Genomic DNA, 18759 nt, shown 5'->3' on the forward strand with positions numbered 1-18759 from the left:
ATATATATATATATATATATATATATCACATTTTAAATGTCCATACTCTTTGCTGAATAAAAACAATAACAATTAAATTAATAAAACAAAACATTATATAAACACTTACAGACCCATTTTTTTGAACAGTAGTGTACAGTATACAGTATACACTATTGTTCATTGTTAATTCATGTTTATTCATAAAACACTGACTATTAATTTGTTCCTTTATAAACTTGAAATGTCCAAAAATGTATCAGACAAAAATTTACTTCACTTTATTAACCATACTGTTAACATTCTAGCTATTGATATTATCATTTACATTAGATGAAAGATGAACAATGTGTCCTACCTGTGAAGTCAGAATCATAGCATTTTAATTGAGCATCCTGGTCCTTTCCAGCCAAGGAAGAGGATCCCTCTAAGCCCAGATGCATGCGGCGGATGTGCTTCACTTCCTCTTTCCCTCCCTTCCTTCCTTCTCTCTCTCTGTCGTGACTCATGATCCAAGGTGTGCACATTCCACACTGCATCCTGCCACTGGAACGAGAGGAGGTTAAACAGACAAATACAAATCACATGAGACATGATCACAGCATGCATTCAAATATTTGGCCTGCAGACAGTTCTGGGCATCCTTATTCTCTTTGTTGGCATAGACGACTCCAATATGTTCATACATTCATTTTACATCCAATAGTGGAATAGGTGCCCATGCGTGATGATGATGGCAATCATCTTTCTTGTGAACATTTCCGAAATGGATTACTAAAAATACAAATGTTTCCACAAGCAGTAATCCTCGACCCGGCAGGTTAGGGGTGATTGAAGTGAATATGTGTACAGACAGGACTAGCTGCTAGACATCTGAGGAGAGGTCAACGGTCAAGGGTTAACTGTCTTTTTAATATAGCAGCATGTCCTCGTGTCTCTTTACCCTTCTCAACTGTGACATCACTGCCTTGCTATGCTGATGCTAAACATGGTGTATCAGTTGATTGTGAACGAAACAATAAAAAGCATACAGTTTGATAGCTGACTTATCCTTTTGTGTTGGAGATTTTTAATCCATATATTATATTATTACTTTTTATGTTTATAAAAGATTATATATAAGATTTGCATGCTATTGTTTATATGGATAAGCAGTGACTGCATGCAATAGCCAAAGTTCAATTGTGAAAAAATTGGGTGTTTGCAACATTTACATAGTGTGTGAATTTTTACATTAATATAGATTTTTGGACAACTCATTAAAAATACAGTGATTAGGATATTAACTAATTTGATTTTCAATATCAGGTATTTCATAGAATGTTTTATTTATTATCTTTTCCCATATTTTATAAGTGTTTCCCCAAAATGCATTCCTGAGATTCCCTACAAAACAGAAATATCTTACTAAACTAAAATCACACTACAACATTTTTGAAAATATGTCTTTACAAAAAAATGATATATAATAGTTACAAAAAAGAAGAAAAAAGAAAGGAAGATAAAAAGGTGATGTCAGCCAATATTAAAAACCAATGAGAGGAAACTGCAAGTTCCTTACTAATCGGTTAGTACATTAAAAAAAATGTAATTCTGTGATCAATGTCCTCACCCTCAAATGTTGTTTTTCTGTATAACATGAAATGGTGAATTTGTATAATCATTTGTATAATCACACATTTTCTTGTTTCTATATCAACAGTTCATGACTATGTTTGTCAAGCTCTAAAAATGAAGAAGAAACGTCATCCATATGACCACTTGAATATATATATATATTATATTTTTAGTTTTTTTTAAATCTCGCCTTGCTTTTCAAATCAAATATGGCACCATGCAGGCATTAGGTTTGATGACTAATAATAATGTCATTGTAAAGTCAAATTTGACTACGTAACAAGAGTCACTGTGGATGTCTTGTCTTTGACATCATGTTACATTTGACCCTGATGTAGGAGGAAACCATTGTCATTGCAATGTTCTTTCATCAGATCCACTGCTCTTAAAGGAACAGTGCAACCAAATCTACATTTACTGACTCTCATGTTGTTCCAACAAAGTAATTTTGAATAATGTACAACAAAAACAACTTGTGCTGATTTGGATAATTAGAGTCTAAAACAGTAAACAAAACATTTTTTTTTTTTTTTTTTTTTTTTTTTTGATGGAGCTATTTCTTTATATTACTGCCATTTTTGTGCCAGGGTTCCACAGCAGCATAAGAGTGGCACTATTAAAATAAGGTAATGTCTGGCTGTCAATTGTGACACTGCTGTTGCTCATTACTGTATCTGACCACATGACCCTGGTACGATCCCTGATGCCCTACAGAGCGGGACAGTAGCGCACAAAGTCTGGCTGTCCCGCACAAGATCTGGCGAGGCAGCACAGCTCAGCAGTCAGGGAGCATCTGACCCCAGCCAGTGGCATGTGACACGGGTTAGATTTTCATTCATTCCCTGAGCCCTGTAGAAAGGAAGCTGTTGTGCAATATGAGGAGGAGGGGAGAGAAGCCATCATTGATGGATGAAAAAGAGGAAAAAGGCATGACAGAAATGAACACCACATGACAGGAGGCCACCGTACAGGGATTACAATTTTTTTTTCTCTCTCTCTCTCTCTCTGGAAGTCTTTTTACCATCTATAGAGTTCATCTGGTAAGTCTTTCCTTGTTGATGCACTCGCTTAATTATACTAAAAAGCAGCTGATGGCAGAATTAACTAAGAAAGTTCACAAAACATTATATGGTTCATCCAAAAATGAAATTCTATCATCGTTTACTAACCCTCATGTCGTTCCAAACCTGTATGATTTGATATGACCTGTATGAAGAGATATTCAACACGGTGTACTTTTTCCATACAATGAATCACTTTTTCCACATTCACTGTATTAGAAACAGAAGTACTATGAACATTGTGATGTCTTTTTTTGTGTTTAACAGCAATGATGGGGAGTAACTAGTTACATGTTACAGACAAAACAATAAGGTTACACTTTATTTTAAGATGTCCTTGTTACAGTGTAATTATATATTTAAGTACTGAGTAATATTAATGAACTACATGTATTTACTATATTTTAGGGTTAGGATTAGGGTTTGGATTGGGGTACTTGCATGTAATTATGCATAATGGATTGTTATTACAAAAGTAAGTAGATGTAACGTGTAACAAGGTCACCTTAAATAAACGTGTAAAATAAAATTAAAAAAGTAAAGTAATCTGTTACAGTTACTGAGAAAAAATGTGTAATTAAATCAGTTACTTACGAAAATGTTAATGATTACAAAGGGGGTTACATCTGAATGTTCACACACGTACATATTTGATAGATAGGGCCCATGATAGAGGGGGTCCCCCAAGGGGGAAACGCAACCAAGGGGAATGCAATCGCAATTTTTACTGAGAGGGACCCCCCGGTGTGTGATTTAGCAAGGGTATCACAGAACTCGATCTGTTTGGAGGGGGAATAACACAGTCAGGGGGGTTCAGAACATCATAAGGGCAAGTACATGACAGAATTTTCAGTATCTTTTTAGATTAGAGAACACATATTCACTATACTCACCTCAATAAACTCCTAATTTGCTGCTAACTGATTGTAAGGAAGGTTTGTTGTAATAGTTTGGTTTAGGTATTGAGTAAGATAAAAGAAAATAGTATCCAGAATGCATTAATATCTGCTTCATGAGAACTAATAAACAGCCAATATGCTAGTTAATAGTGAACAGTGTTCCCTAATCTAAAGTGTTTTAGAGAATTTTCATTTTTGGATGAACTATCCCTTTAATGGCTGCTCCAGTGACAGCTTTACAAAAGCTGAATCTGTGATTTCGAGCCTCTCACTCTCCTTTATTTGAAGACCCTCTACAACTCGGCACACAGCAAGATTTTGAGTGTGTCCTTTTGTTTCGAGTAGCTTAAGAGTAAGACTGTTGCCTAGCGACTACCCTGCATTACAGCATTACAACACATACTTCAGGGTAAGTGTGTGCATGTTTTCTGTGTGTGAATCAGCTGAGAGCCTGTTTTCCAGTGCAGGGGATATCCTAAGGGTTGATCTCTAGAGAAAACATCTCCCACCTCAACACATTTATGGATGCCAGGCTCTGGGACAGTAAAACACATCCCAAAGGGAAGCACTAGTCCATTGCTAAAATGATTTGTTAGAGGTTTTGGCTGTGTGAGATTAAACGCATTGAATGACATACACACCCTGTAGCAGGTGCCTTTGGGATCAAGTATTGGCTGTAAACTCTGCCCATTAATAAAAAAATGTACTGAATGCAATATGAATTTTCTGCACATACAAAATCTATCTATCTATCTATCTATCTATCTATCTACACACAACTCTGGGGTCAGCAAGATTTTATTGTTTTTGAATTAAGTCTCTTACTAAAATTGTATTTATCTACAGTAATATTGTGAATTTTATTGTTAATGTCATCATGTTTTTGTTACATTTTAAAAATATAATTTATTCCTGTGATGGAAAAGCCATTACTTTAGACTTCACAAGATACTTAATAAATTATTTTAATATGTTGATTTGGTGCTCAATAAACATTTCTTATTATTATCAATGTTGAAGACAGTTGTGCTGCCTAATATTTTTTTGTGTAAACCATGATAAAAAAAAAAAGTCCAGGATTCTTTGTTGAATAGAAAGTAAAAAAAAACAGTAATGTCTTTACTGTTTCTATAAAAAAAAGAAGAAAATGCATCCTTCCTGAATAAAAGTTAATTTCTTTCTAACAAAATCTTACCTCAAACTTGCCATAATAGTATATATACAATTATTCAAATATAAATTTTCAAGCTATTTCCTTACTTTCTCACCAATAAGATTTCTTATGCTTCTTGTCACAAAGTTCTGGTTTAAGTGCAAGACTTTGAGCTCTAAAGAGTTAAATGCAATGCTAAAGCATTGAAATACGAGAGCTGATGAGGAAGAGGAAAGCGAGAGAGGGCATTGGAGGAAATTCAGGGAACCAGGGTGAACAGTCGGAGAACAGTCTTTCTCCATTTCTCTCATCTCAACACAGACTTTCAGATGCTGAACTCCATAGAAGTGACAGCTCTGTTTCTCAGCAGCCATTAACAGCATTGCTGGACTGACACTGCAATGGCTGCTTTACGCCACCCGGCACAATGTGACCACAAAAGGGGTTGGTGTCACTTTCTTGGTGCTCAAACTACTTTGAAGACCCCATTTCATTGGCAAATCTGAATCAGCTTTGAAAAATGCAAAACGACTGAGTCATACTTCCTCTTGGATATGACAGCGCTTCCTCCACTAACTGATCTGTCCTCGCTCCGCTCCCCTCCCCACATTTTAAAAAACGTTAAAGGGACGGAACATGGAAGAAGTGAGAAGGCAATGAGTCCACTCTGGTCTCAAATGTAATAAACCTACATGGAAATATAAGACAGGCAAGCTCAAAATAAATGACTCAGAATGCATGTGATACTGTATATATGGCCTTGATTTAAATCTGTTTATATATTATACAGCATTTTCTTTCTCTCATTTTTTTTTAAAGAAAATTCATAATTTTATTCAACAGAGTGTATGGTTCTGATCAAAAGAAACAGTAAAAACATTTGCATTACCAAAAATTCACATTTTCTGGCTTAATTTTTTTTATTTATTTTGAGCTTTCTTTTCTCCAAAAAAATATAAAGCAGCACAAGTGTTTTCAACCGTGACAATAATAAATACTTATTGAGATTTCTGAAGGATCTGAAGACTGGAGTAATGGCTGCTAAAAAAAATTTTTTTAGCTTTGCCATTATAAGAATAGATTATACTATGAAGTACACACACACACACACACATATATATTGGTGAGCAGAAGACATTTTGCTCAAATCATGCATAAATCTGAGAAAAAGAGAATAATATATTATACACATTTTATAAAAATCATTTCTACATTTTCTACTTCATTATTATTATTATTATTATTATACAATTATAAATTTATATTAAAATATATTACATTTATTTTTTTATATTATAAATACATAAATCATATATATACATAATACATAAAATAAAGATATAACAATAAATAACACTTCTGTCCATATGTGATCCCCAGTGCAAGGGAAATTCCAGAGACTGATAAAACAAAAAGAAACTGTTGCACTTCTGCAAACACAGCATCAAGCATGGCTGCTGAACTATGAATGATCATTTAGGTGATTTGAGTAATTGCTTAAACCTAATATAAAAAAAGAAGGAAACATTTGCTAGCAACACGTATGTCACACAAGCAAACAAACACAGTCCCCACACACCTAACAAACACACACCCTGGTCAAATGGTACGTCATTTCTACAGGTGTCTCTTGTTAGAAGCAGGATCTTTCCTCTCTGCTTTGTTGACACATAACAGCACAGCCATAAAAGACAACGACAATCGTTAGATGAGTGACGCCGACATTGACACAAACTGATTACTTAATAAATGATGTAGATCAAAAACATTTAGTTTCCCACTGACACAAGCACAAAGGGTAACAGGTACTGGGACCATCATGAACTGCACTAACTAAAGTCATAAAGGAATTCAGTCTTTTCAGTGAAAAACCTAAAGCTTTCGTTTTCCTTGAACTCTATTCAGGGGGTATTCTAAACGGAGTGCAAAAGATGTGACTCATAGAGGGAGCAAATGGTAGGAAGAGAGTGGACAAATATGGGCTCTACACTCTACTTCACTGAAGACATATCCGCCAGGGCTGGACGTACGCGTGTGGACAGGATCGAGAGCGGTGGAGACCGCACTGAAACCCACAGGGACCCTGAAGGTGTTCTGTCAGCATGCCAACATTGCCATGCTGATTCATACACCATGTACCGCAACCCAAACCCTCCTACAAGCCCCAGTATTTAACTCGTCGCGCCAGCAGTCACCCTGCAGATCCGATTCCTCACAGCTGACACATCAACCCAGACAAACAACAGATCTCAAAACTGTTCCTAAACATCTACTTATACTTACAGAATGAATAGGAGTTGAAATTACACTTCTTTTCTCCATCAGTTGTTTAGTAAGTTGCTCTCGAATAAAAACAATGTTCCAAAAGGACTTTCACAAGAGAATGCCATAGAAGAACCATTTTGGGTTTCTCAAATAACTTTCAGAGCTGTCAAACAGCTGTCAGAATATTTATATATATATAAGTCTGAAGGACATGCTAATAATCTAAAGAACCTTATTCCAATTTAATGTGAAATGTATATGTTCCATTGATTTTTAAGGTTCTTCATGGAACCTTTATTTATAAGAGTGTGGTTAGTTCTCATGTCCTTATTTAACTAGAATATCTTTGTGAATTATGTCCTTCAAACTAAAATGTCAATGTTATCATATTTTACTAGCTGTTTGGGTATATTAAAAAATATATATTTTTTAACATAAGAAATGTTGTACTGTGTTCTCAGTACAAGGGAGTTTTTCTAAATGTCAGGATGGGAAAGCTGTGACACGTGTTTTAAGTGTTATATTTGTACAGTTTATCAATTACAATAATATGCTATTTGTTGGGGGAAATAATTGTCTGATATTTCTACATTATATTTCAGTTAGATTTTTTATATTTTAAAAAACAAACAAACAAATAACTAATGGACTGTTTAAAGACATGCCTTTATACACAAATTCACTTTTAAAAAATGAACAAACCGTGAAATGTTTTCAGTGCATCGATCAAAATGAGAGAAAACGAACCCCGGTTTCCCTTTATTATTCTCCGAATACGAGGAACGTTACTACACAAGTATGGAGCATCGATTACCAGAGAGTCAAAGGAGGCTACTAAGAACAGTAATCAGCTGTCATAAACAAACATCCATATTTTACAACACTTTAAGTGTGAGCTGCTTGAAAATATTCCTTCTAGTTAACTTGACCATCCGCACAAACTCCCTGTCGGTTTACTCATGGATGATTAATCGAAGAAATGATAAATAAATACATTCAAATATATATAGTTTATATCACTTAAAATATTATTATAACATTGTTTAGTGTAATAAACATTATATGTAATGAACTAAAGCACGATGCATCATTCTTATTTTGATCCAAACAATTAAATTTCAATATCATTGCGATGAATACGCATCCAAATTTCCTCAAGACTAATTCGCACGTTGCTAGTTGTTTGTACAGCTGTCTAAATTCAGTTGGAGTTGTAAACACCGCCATCGCGTGGTTTTAATGTCGACAAACCATAATGTGCTCTTTAGTGTCTGAAAGGCAAATAACCTACTAAAGTGAAATACCTTTTAACTTTTTCTTCTTTTCTACTTCTCTAGAGAATTCTGCCTTTAGTCCAATACAACCCGTTTAATTACATCCATTCAAACTTTTTCCATATTAAATACGGAAGCCGGGTTGTGTTGATTGACAAAAGCCCAGATAAAAGAAAGCGTGATTACGAGTGTCATGACAACGAAATCAAACATACAAACATCTTGTAAACACAGGTATTTACGTAAAGAAACGCTTATTTGGTATAAGTCTAATTATTTTGCATTTAGTTTGATCTTGAAGGTGTTTCAAACCTTAAAACTTATTAAAACACATATTTAAATGTTAGACATTAGTTTAAATCAGTAATGCATAACCCGTATTCCTAGCTAGCGGCAAAGATTTACATTACAATCCGTTTTGGTTTATGATAATATGGATAATACGTGCACTTGAACATAATAGCGGAAATATAATCCGATGCCACACATGAGTAAGATCATCAGCATGAACACTAACGCAACTGGTATTTGGGGGAATTTTGTGCTTAGGACCATAATAACGGACAACTGCATCTCCGAAGTCAGGGATGTAGGTCATTCTGCTTTAAGGATGCAAATCTACACAGTAAAATTTAACTTTGCATAGATTTATTAAGCATGCCATTGCTATATAATGAATCTAATTTGGAGTATTTTTGACATTTTGTTGGCTTAGTGCTGATAATATAGCTACTAAGCTGCAACATAGTATATATATTATAATAACCGTAGTGAGCTGGCTACATAATAATGACGAGAACTGATACAATGGCTTGCAAAAGTAGATTAAATAGCCTATAGCCTAATAAATTATAATTAAGAAACGATTGTCTTTAATGAATATTAGATTGTCTACAATAAAATGGGCACAGTTTTATGCAACCATGAGGTCTTTGTTTGTGATAGGAAAGCTTGCAGGCGCAGCCGTTTCATTTAGTGAGATTTGGGTTAGTCACTTAGTCAATAAACTCTGTTTCCGCTCGTCCCGGGACTCGACTGAAACACTGATGATTAATCCACGGTGAGTCAAACGCGCACTGGACTATTTATGTCCCCTATATATAGTCCCGATCCGTTCACTCTCAGTGCAGTGTGCAGGTTTACTTCACCTCTATGCACAAACAGACATTGTGTTTATTCATTCCATTTATTTCATTTCAATTGTATTTTATTTTTAAACTATGCCTTACAATAACGCTTAATGGTAATTGATCTGGGCTGGTACATAAAGATGGCAAGTTCAACGCCACAAGTATCGATATCATGAACTAACAGGAGGTTGCTGTAGCCAAATCAGTTTGGGTAAAAATGTCAGTTAAATGACTGTAATGAATAGCATCCAATACAAAAAAATCCCGAAAATGGAGAAGGAAAACCCTAAAAGTACACATTATTATATCCAACAGCTTAAATATTTAACAACGTCTGTCTAAGACATTGTTTATATTGATGGGGCAAAGTCAAACAATATTCACCGCCATTCATGTTTTTCAGAAAATGATTCATCGTTGACACACAGCCTTGAATAGAAGACTGTGTTAAATTTACTCCACTTCCTACAATACTTGAACGATGTTTTCCTGTGGTCGGATGACTAGACCAAAGAAAACTTCCAGAATTCACTCCCACATATTGATATTTTCCTTTTATCTTAAATAATCTCCTGTGTTCTCCATACAGTTGTGAATCAGCGCGAGTAAAAACACAAGCATGTTTAACATGCACTATGAATCACGCGCGTGACTAACGCGACAGGAATACACTTTTCAGTTTCAAAAGCAGCTGAATTCAGTCTTACAAGCCTCACGACTTACATCTATTGCCCGTTTTGTGTATTGCACAGCTTGTCTAATAAAAAAATTCAGTATTAGACAACACAATTTTCAGAGGCGAATACTGCTTACTGCACAGCCTACTATTTATTAAAATGATATGCCTATTATTATATACCTATTATGTCACATACTCTTATTACATTACATATTTAATTCAGCAAGCATTATTTTAAATATAAAAAATATGATTGCTTTTCTACACTTTAGACATTAAATGTTTACTTGGTAATACCATGTATAATGATCTAGATCATTAGACGTTTTTTTTTATTATTGTTGGAAGCCTGTTTGAAATATTAGTTTACAAAACACTGTCATACTGTGGACAGCATGCAGACAGGGTAAGTGTAATATAGTAGTACATTATTCTGAACAATAGTCATGATGAATATGGATGCTTAAATTAATTGTCTTTTATTGTCTGGATGATAATAAGAATGATGCATAGTTTGTTAGTACATAAAACTACCTTAAGCAATGATATAATAACAATTACAATTTGATAAACTATATATTTTAATGTATTTTTTCATAATTTCTTCGATGTGTCATTCATCTTCCATATTGTTGACAGTTGTGCTTTGGTTTTTAGATATATATATATATTTTTTTTTTTTTTTGCAATATTTTTGACATTATTTGTTTTTCACAAATCAATTTAGACAAAATTAAAAATTCCATTTAAAAAATTTAATATTGCATTATTTAAGTTGTGCATGTGGAATCAACAATTTACAAAAATCACCAATTCAGAAGAACTCAATGGGAACAACAGGGTTTCCAGCCTTTGCATGTGCAGCTTTGAAATGAGGCTGTAAGCAGGAGGAAGTATCACCATGACGACAAGGGTTATCTTTGTTCACCATGTGTTTCCTGTCTAGGTGAGGTGTTCAGTTCAGGGAATATAACAGGTCTACTAAAGCTAACTCTCAAGAGGTGCCACTTCATTGTTTAATGTGCTCATGTTATGTGTGGAGCTGCCACTATGGTGCTGTGATTCTGGGGTTTTAGGATACAGTGCTGGCTGGGATATGGTCAGAAATCTGGACATTGTACCTCATATTAGCATTTGGTACTCCACACCCCTTACCAGCACCCCAAGAGAAACTCCTTGACTTCAGAAGAGTCTTCTTGGGGGATGCTTCTAGGATGAAACAGGATATTTACTATTAATATAGAAAAATATTTTCTCTTTGTCCTTATGGAGAAATTTATACTAGGATCTCTGGAACAAGGTATCCAAATGTCCAAATATTGAAGTAAATATGTTCAGTTTTATCTTCACTGACCTAAAATACTACATTCAGGGTTAAATAATTTTCTGCTTGTATGTATAAATCTATTCAAATAAGAGCACCGCATGCCATCGGGAAATAAAGCATCAATAGAAAGCTGCCCTTTTCTTCATCAAAATTGTCTTCAAATCGTGCAGCTCACAATATCTAATCATTGATCTGAGTGAGCATGTGCAATGAAAGCAAAAACAGGAAGCTAACGTGGACGCTGATTATTTCACCACAGGTTTGAAAGATGGCTGACTGCTCAGTCTAATCTCTCCTCAGCAGATGTGCGCTTGTATGAGGGAAACTTTACAGACAGCACAGCAGGCTGGAGACCTGTGGTGCTGTCCTACGTGATGTCTCATCACCTGCACCAGATATCAGACAATAGCATTTGCACCTCAGTAGGTAAAGGGAAATCCTGCAGCATTGAAGCTGTCCTCAGGGCCACTTCACGCTTCCAGAGTTGGGTCCGCTCCAACCTACTGCTTCCCAGCATGATGAAGGTCTGCAGTCGGTCTCTGTGTTCTGATGTCTAGCAGCAGTGGCTCAGGATTTAAGGTCTGAACAATTAGATTTCAAAGGGTTATTTATTTGAAAACTAGAAGGTGCCAATTTAGCACTTATAATGTGGCAAATTATTTGTCAATTATCAATGGTTCTTAAAGCAAAGCTTTGGTGAAGATGAAGGTACCGAGTGTATTTCTTCCTTTGCAGCCAAACTTAAACAGATTATATTTTACGGATGTTTCTTCATCTTATGTTCAATTTATAAATTACAGCTGTAATTTTCTCCCACAACAAACCAATGTGCTTTAAATAAAGTTCAAAATGAACGAACCCACAGTTGAAGAAACACTATACATCACATTTGAAAACTTCAATCAAAAGTCCTTTTAGGGTCCGGTAAACCCGATGCTGCGCTGTCCATCTCAGAGGCTGCTGGACCACATTGTGTGGCTGATGTGGGAAGTGTGCAGATGAAGCACTTCAGTGAAAAAGACAAACTCAGGCTTCTTTATACCCTGACTGTCAATTAACAACCTCTCATACTGCACATATAACAATAAGTGGCTGTGGCTAGAAGGGATACAGCTACGGCTGGAAACAAACAATAAATTAAATTGTCTACCTATAAGATTGTTTTTTTTTAACATCTACATCTACACTGACCCTATACCTACCCCTTACAATAATGCAAAAACAGTAATATTGTTGTACAGTGTGACAGAAATTATGCTATATTGATGTGCGCATGCCCAGTAGCTGCAGCTGTATGTCTCCCTTCTAGCCTTCTAATATAAGCGAAATTGAGCATAGCTAGCAACGTCAAGGTCATAGGTTCGATTCCCAGGGCACTCCCAAAGCATGAACTCATCCATAACCATGTCGAAGAAAAACCAAACCGAATGGTAAAGGAAATTTTAGGTGTAATCCTTGTTAGGAAGTTTACAAATAATATTGTAAAATATGCACACATTAACTCTTATTTGTATGTCAAAAACGTACACTTCTTGCCTCATCCGCGTTCAGTTAGGAATTACACAAATCACGGAAATGACACCGACCTAAGCAAACTATTTAAATTTTCAATTTAGAACGGTCATATGCGAGAGAAAAATTCAAGTAGTTTCACGTTTCTATTTTAAAACAGTCGTCAAATATGAAACGTTTGCCTACAATCTTACCTTGCTTTCTGTTCTGTTAAACCTGGCGGTCGGATCGGGCCAGAATTGGCGCTCTGCTTCTGTGCCGTAAACCCCGTCTACTCTCATTTGATAAGTAGCTACCTCAGTCATTTTGACATTGACCAGCGCTTTTAAACCTTGGCATCATTGATCAAAATATAAATGCAATGTAAATCGCATAAAAAATCAGAAATAAAGTTAGAATTGCAAAACTGCGATTTTTGAAAAGGTCAGGGATGTGAGACATAGGCTAAACTCTAAAAAGTCGCAATTATTTTTTATAGGCTATTCCGTGGAGGAAACAACCTTCCACATCAATACTAGCTATATAAAAACATGAAAATGTACACACTTGGCATGGTCTGCTTCCTGTCCTCAGCCCTACTTTTGACTTTTCTGCCTACAGAATGTTTCCAGACCCTTCCTCCGCTACCAGGGCCCCTGAGGAAAGATGATGGTCTGGGCAGGAAGAAAAGCTTTCAGGAGTCTGTTTTTCTCTCCGCTGGAGCGCCGTGCAGACATTACCTATCAACTTCTTCACATTACCCAGATCCTGAGCTCTAACAGCCTCCAGTTCAGCCTCTTCTACACCAATAGTTTGCACATTTTGTGTTTCTCCCTATGTCTGACACACCAGCTTCAGGTCTTTCGGTCTCCACTAATGATCTGTATCAGGTGTGATAGATGAGGGAGATGTACAAATCGTGCAGGGCTGGGGGTACTCCAGGACAGGTTTGAGAACCACTGTTCTACACCAAAGCCTCAGAGGACATGTTTGGTACCTTGGATGATAGCAGGGTCTTTATTGTGGATGCCAGTACCATAGGATTTTTTGACTTGCATGAAGGTCAGTTTTGGGTCAGTCACATATGCAGCAACATGTAAACTGTTTTTTTAATGGTAAAATATTATAAAGAGACAAACCTGCTTTATCCATGTATCAAGTGTAATTCAAGTCTTTATTCATCAAATAATATCAGCTTTTTGTGTGTGTGTGTGTGTGTGTGTGTGTGTGTGTATGTGTGTGTAATTATGATTTAGCTTTACTGGATACGAGTGCTATGTGTTATACCTAATTCATTAAACTCCTCCTTCCTTGTAGGATACCCCCCGATGAAGACTTGCTACCAGAACATCATCTCCTGTCTCGGATGTCTCGTGTGAAACTGTTCGAGCCGCACAGAGTTTTTATCTTACTTTGCAAACATGTCATTAACAATCTATTTGTGCCTAATGATGTGCAGTCAGGTCATCAAGAAGTGTTCAGTGTGCTTGCTATCTGTGCACACCAATCTCAGTCTGAGCAAAGAAGAATTACTACCGTCCAAACCTTTAAAGCCATTATACAGACATTAAGGCCATGCAGCGCTCTCATAGGTATCCTGCATGCCTCAGTAGTGACAGGTTCTAGACCAAAGCATGAAACGGGACTGTGAAATCTCATCAGTAAATATCAAGTGTTTCGGTGATCATAGCATAGCTGGCAAACAAACATTGTGACATTAGGGAGAAAAAAGAAAAGGAAACCAGTCTGTTCAAATTGCAAAAATATAAGTCAGAGACAAGACCAGGAACTTCATCACAAAAGAAGAATATTTTAATTACAAAGACAACTCTGATTAGTAACCCATAAACCATATCAATCTTCATGTTTCTGTACAATGCTTGCTAAGCAGTTTTATTCAGGTATAGAAAATGTAAAAAGAGAAATGTTCAAAATGACATTACTCCATAAATTTTAATGGCAGGTACTCTTGGAAAAAAAAAAAAAAAAAAATGCATTCCATCAACAAATATTTTCAAGCAATAAATATTTATAAATAGTGTAAATTTACAACAAGATTAGAAATATATATATATATATATAAAAAGAAAAATTTAAGTTTATTCCTTAGTCTATGTGCAACCCATTTTTCTTTGTGACTTGGCTACTACCCCCCAACCCCAATCTTGCTTTTTCCTTAAGAAAAAGAGAAAAATATTTACGAAAAAAGAAAAAAAAAGTTCACATTACAAATTTATTTTTTGTTACCTAAAGAAAATGTTGAACAAAAAAAAGCCCTACTTAAAGGAAATAAGATTGAAAGAAAATCATGTATTAGCTTTTACATGAAGTACAGAAGACAAAAAAAAAGAAAAAAAGAGGATTAAAGCAACAGTAAAATAAAAAGGAAGAGTCAGTAGTTTTGAGTGATTTTGCCATTTGTGGTATATACACAAAACCAATTTTCTTCAGCAATTAGTCTATTTGTAGTTTGTGTTTCAAAGAGAAGTGGTGCTGAACAAGCTGAGACAGTATTGAAGATGGAGACGAAACCACTTCACTCCAGTGGGCCGAAACTCCAAACTTGGCAAGGTTGCATAGACAAACAGCTTCGAACCAGCAGCCTTGTGGGGTTTGCTACAGAAACCAGTGGTGTGGAACTGGGTCAGGTCTCCTGAATATCAGAAAGAGATGTGTTGCGTTCCAGGGTGTTATCCAAAGAACCGTTAATGTCAATGTCAAGTTGAGGAGGAGGGCAGGGGTGGGGCCTGTGGAAACAGCCATAGCATATTTTAAGCATGCCCATTTCTTGCTACCTGAGACCATTAATCAGATCTAGACAGTGGTGGACGAAGTACACAAATCAAGTACTTGAGTAAAAGTACAGATACGTATAGTAAAATATTACTCCAGTAAAAGTAAAAGTACTCCTTTTTCAATTTTACTCAAGTGAAAGTACAAAAGTACTCAATTTTTTATGTACTTAAGTAAAAAAGTACTGAAAGATAATGTTTGCAATTTTATATAGGCTAACGTTACTTAATTTAATTTTATATTAGCACATATTTTTGTATAATCCTACTGCTCAAAATACCTGGGATTTTTTCCAAAATAACCACTATATGGACTACGTTGATGAGAGTAATGTTCACTGTGAAAGCTTACACAGTGATTTACCTGAGAGAAAGCAGAGTTGACCATCTGATTTTCACCAGTAAGAAAAAAGTATTTTAAAGTTTGTTGTTTTACAGAACATCACAGTTATATATGACATGATAATAAGGCCTGAAGTTAGGAAGAACATTTTAAGGAAAATATAATTATATTTTCATAATGATTTTTTCCTTCTCAAATCTTGTCTGTGGTGTAAAAACACCCCTGGCCAGATGGGGTGCATCTCTTCCCCTCTTTGATAATTACTGTAGTTCTGAACATCACATCCTTTCTTTTGTCCCTAGATGTAATATATATATATATATATATATATATATATAGGTTGTTGAATAAAAATATTTGGGCATTATTTATAAAAATTACCTCAAGTTAGCACCAGCAAGCTTGTTAGCTAGACAGCTAACAATATTTACTTATTTTCATTACGGTTATGAATTAACATTCATGTCTGTCTACTCGTCTAGTTAATCCAAACAATATAACGTTACTGTTGATAAACAATATAAAAACAGAAGTCACAATAGGACATGCTAGCATTTTAATAAAACTGTTAATATCACGGCAGCGGGGAATTTGAACATGCACGAGTTATTTTATTTAATCTGTGTTAGTTTAATGTTTTTTGTTTTGGTTTTGTTTTTACCTAAAACGCATACGCTTGATGTGTCTGCATCGTCTGCACTCGAGCATTTAAGTGGGGTTAAATAGATCACTCTTTACAGCGGATTTAGTTCCCAAACAACTGACAATTTTGACCTAAATATGATTTTCAGTTACAATAATTAATCCTAAATTTCGACATTAATAATTTAACAACATCAGACGCATGCGCGCTCACAAGATCTTCTTACTGACTCGCACTAAACGGTTCATTTGAATCAGTGAGTGGTTGACTCCAGAACAGCTGCAATCGGATCATTCTAATTCGTAAACGAATCGTTTGGTGCGATTCGCGATCCGATTTAAAAGTTTATTTTGAAAAGATCAGTTCGTTCATGATGAATCAGAGACACTGCTTCTGCGTGTCGGAGCACGTGATATATTATAGGGAGTAACGACATGTTTTATGAAATGTAGTGAAGTAAAAAGTATGATTTTATGCTTTGGAATGTAGTGAAGTAAAAGTAAAAGTTACTCAAAATAAAACTACTCCAGTAAAGTACAGATACTTGAAAAATGTACTTAAGTACAGTAACGAAGTAAAGCTACTCCGTTACTGTCCACCACTGGATCTAGAGAAGGTCAGAGTAAGGGCTTTGAGACTTACTAATGTGAACTGGTCACACACGTGCATGAGGTCCTCTATTCTGTACTGCTCTAAAACCACAAAGTTGTCAAGGTTAGGGCTGCATCTCCGAGCACAGTCCTGGCAGTGCACCACGTATGTCTTACGTGAGTTACTCTCACTGGTGACAAACAGCAGATCAAAGACCTCCACCTGCAATAAAATAAAAAAAATAACAATTATTAGTATTTTTTATGTGCATAAATAAAAAAGGTTTTAAGGCAAAAACAAACAAAACGACAAAACTGATGAAAGTGTACAAATATTTACACTTTCATTATAAATTAATATTTATAATAATAATTGCCTAATGTTAAACAAAGTGTCAAGAAAAATTTTTGACTTCACAAAGCCCTGTATAAAATTTTCTAGGGATAGAAATTCTAGGATCTAAAAATAAAGCCTTGTATGAAATTACTAGTAAAAAGAAATGCTAGAATCTTAAAATTAATATATTTCAACATTCAACAGGCATATTTCATCCATGGTCAATGTGATTTCAACATGATTCCAACCTCTTTTTTTATGATGCTTTCAATTGTTGTGATTAAATGATAAGAATGTTAGAATGAATGAAATCACTTTAAACAGAGATCACATTTGCAAAGCGAAATTTCAAGCCCAAGACCTATTTCAAAGCTGAGCATAACTAGAAATATTTTAAATAATATACTTAAATGCTTGTTGACATTTTCATGATTTTTCTAGGTATTTAAAGAATTTATTTTTAATTAGTGTGTCAAATGATTAATCACATCCAAAATTAGTTTGTTTACATAGCGTACACTTGTACATAACATCAGAAAATGTTATATATATATATATATATATATATATATATATATATATATATATATATATATATATATATATATATATATATATATATATATATATATATATATATACACACACACACACACACACATACATACACACACATATAGATATATATACACATATATACATATACAAGAATATAAATATATAAATACATGTAAATATTTTCAAAATATATACTGCATGTGTGTTTATTTTGTATATACATAAATATACACAGTGCACATACATTATGTAAACAAAAACTTATTTTGGATGTGATTAATCATTTGACAGCATTATTTTAAATATATCTTTTTAGCGTTGACAAAGTCCATTTTAAACATTTCCTGATATATCCATTATGATACATGTAATAGAGCTTTTTTTTAGACCACTGATATGACTGAAGTCTTCGCCTCATGTGATGATTATGTAATTTCAAACAAATGTGCCAAAGCAAACATTTAATTCTTGAGTGTAAACTATTGTCTATCATTTACAACTTACGGGCAATTAAAATATAAAGAACCTTTGGTAAGAAAAAAACACCAACCTGGCTGTGTGTTCTGTACTAGACTAACTGAGACTTGTCATGGCACTCGTATGCTGTTGTTGTTCTCTTGT

At 34.8% G+C, this 18759-nt stretch overlaps 1 protein-coding gene and 1 pseudogene across 1 annotated transcript in view; one reads left to right on the top strand and one right to left on the bottom strand.

Moving 5' to 3' along the window:
• Window positions 1–10958: 10958 nt before the first annotated feature.
• LOC113109277 (deleted in autism-related protein 1 homolog) lies at window positions 10959–14557 on the top strand (annotated as a pseudogene).
• A 108-nt stretch (window positions 14558–14665) lies between these two features.
• Window positions 14666–18759, bottom strand: part of LOC113108167 (lysine-specific demethylase 6A-like) — a 57126-nt gene continuing 53032 nt past the window's right edge. The window contains exons 30-31 of the mRNA XM_026271015.1: window positions 17296–17466; window positions 14666–15622 (exon numbers count right to left, since the gene is read on the bottom strand). Coding sequence (XP_026126800.1) covers window positions 15593–15622; window positions 17296–17466 — 201 coding nt within the window. The 3' untranslated portion in view covers window positions 14666–15592. The remainder of the gene's footprint in view (window positions 15623–17295; window positions 17467–18759) is intronic.

This window comes from Carassius auratus, chromosome 9 (assembly GCF_003368295.1).
Source record: "Carassius auratus strain Wakin chromosome 9, ASM336829v1, whole genome shotgun sequence".
Classification (NCBI taxonomy): domain Eukaryota; kingdom Metazoa; phylum Chordata; class Actinopteri; order Cypriniformes; family Cyprinidae; genus Carassius; species Carassius auratus.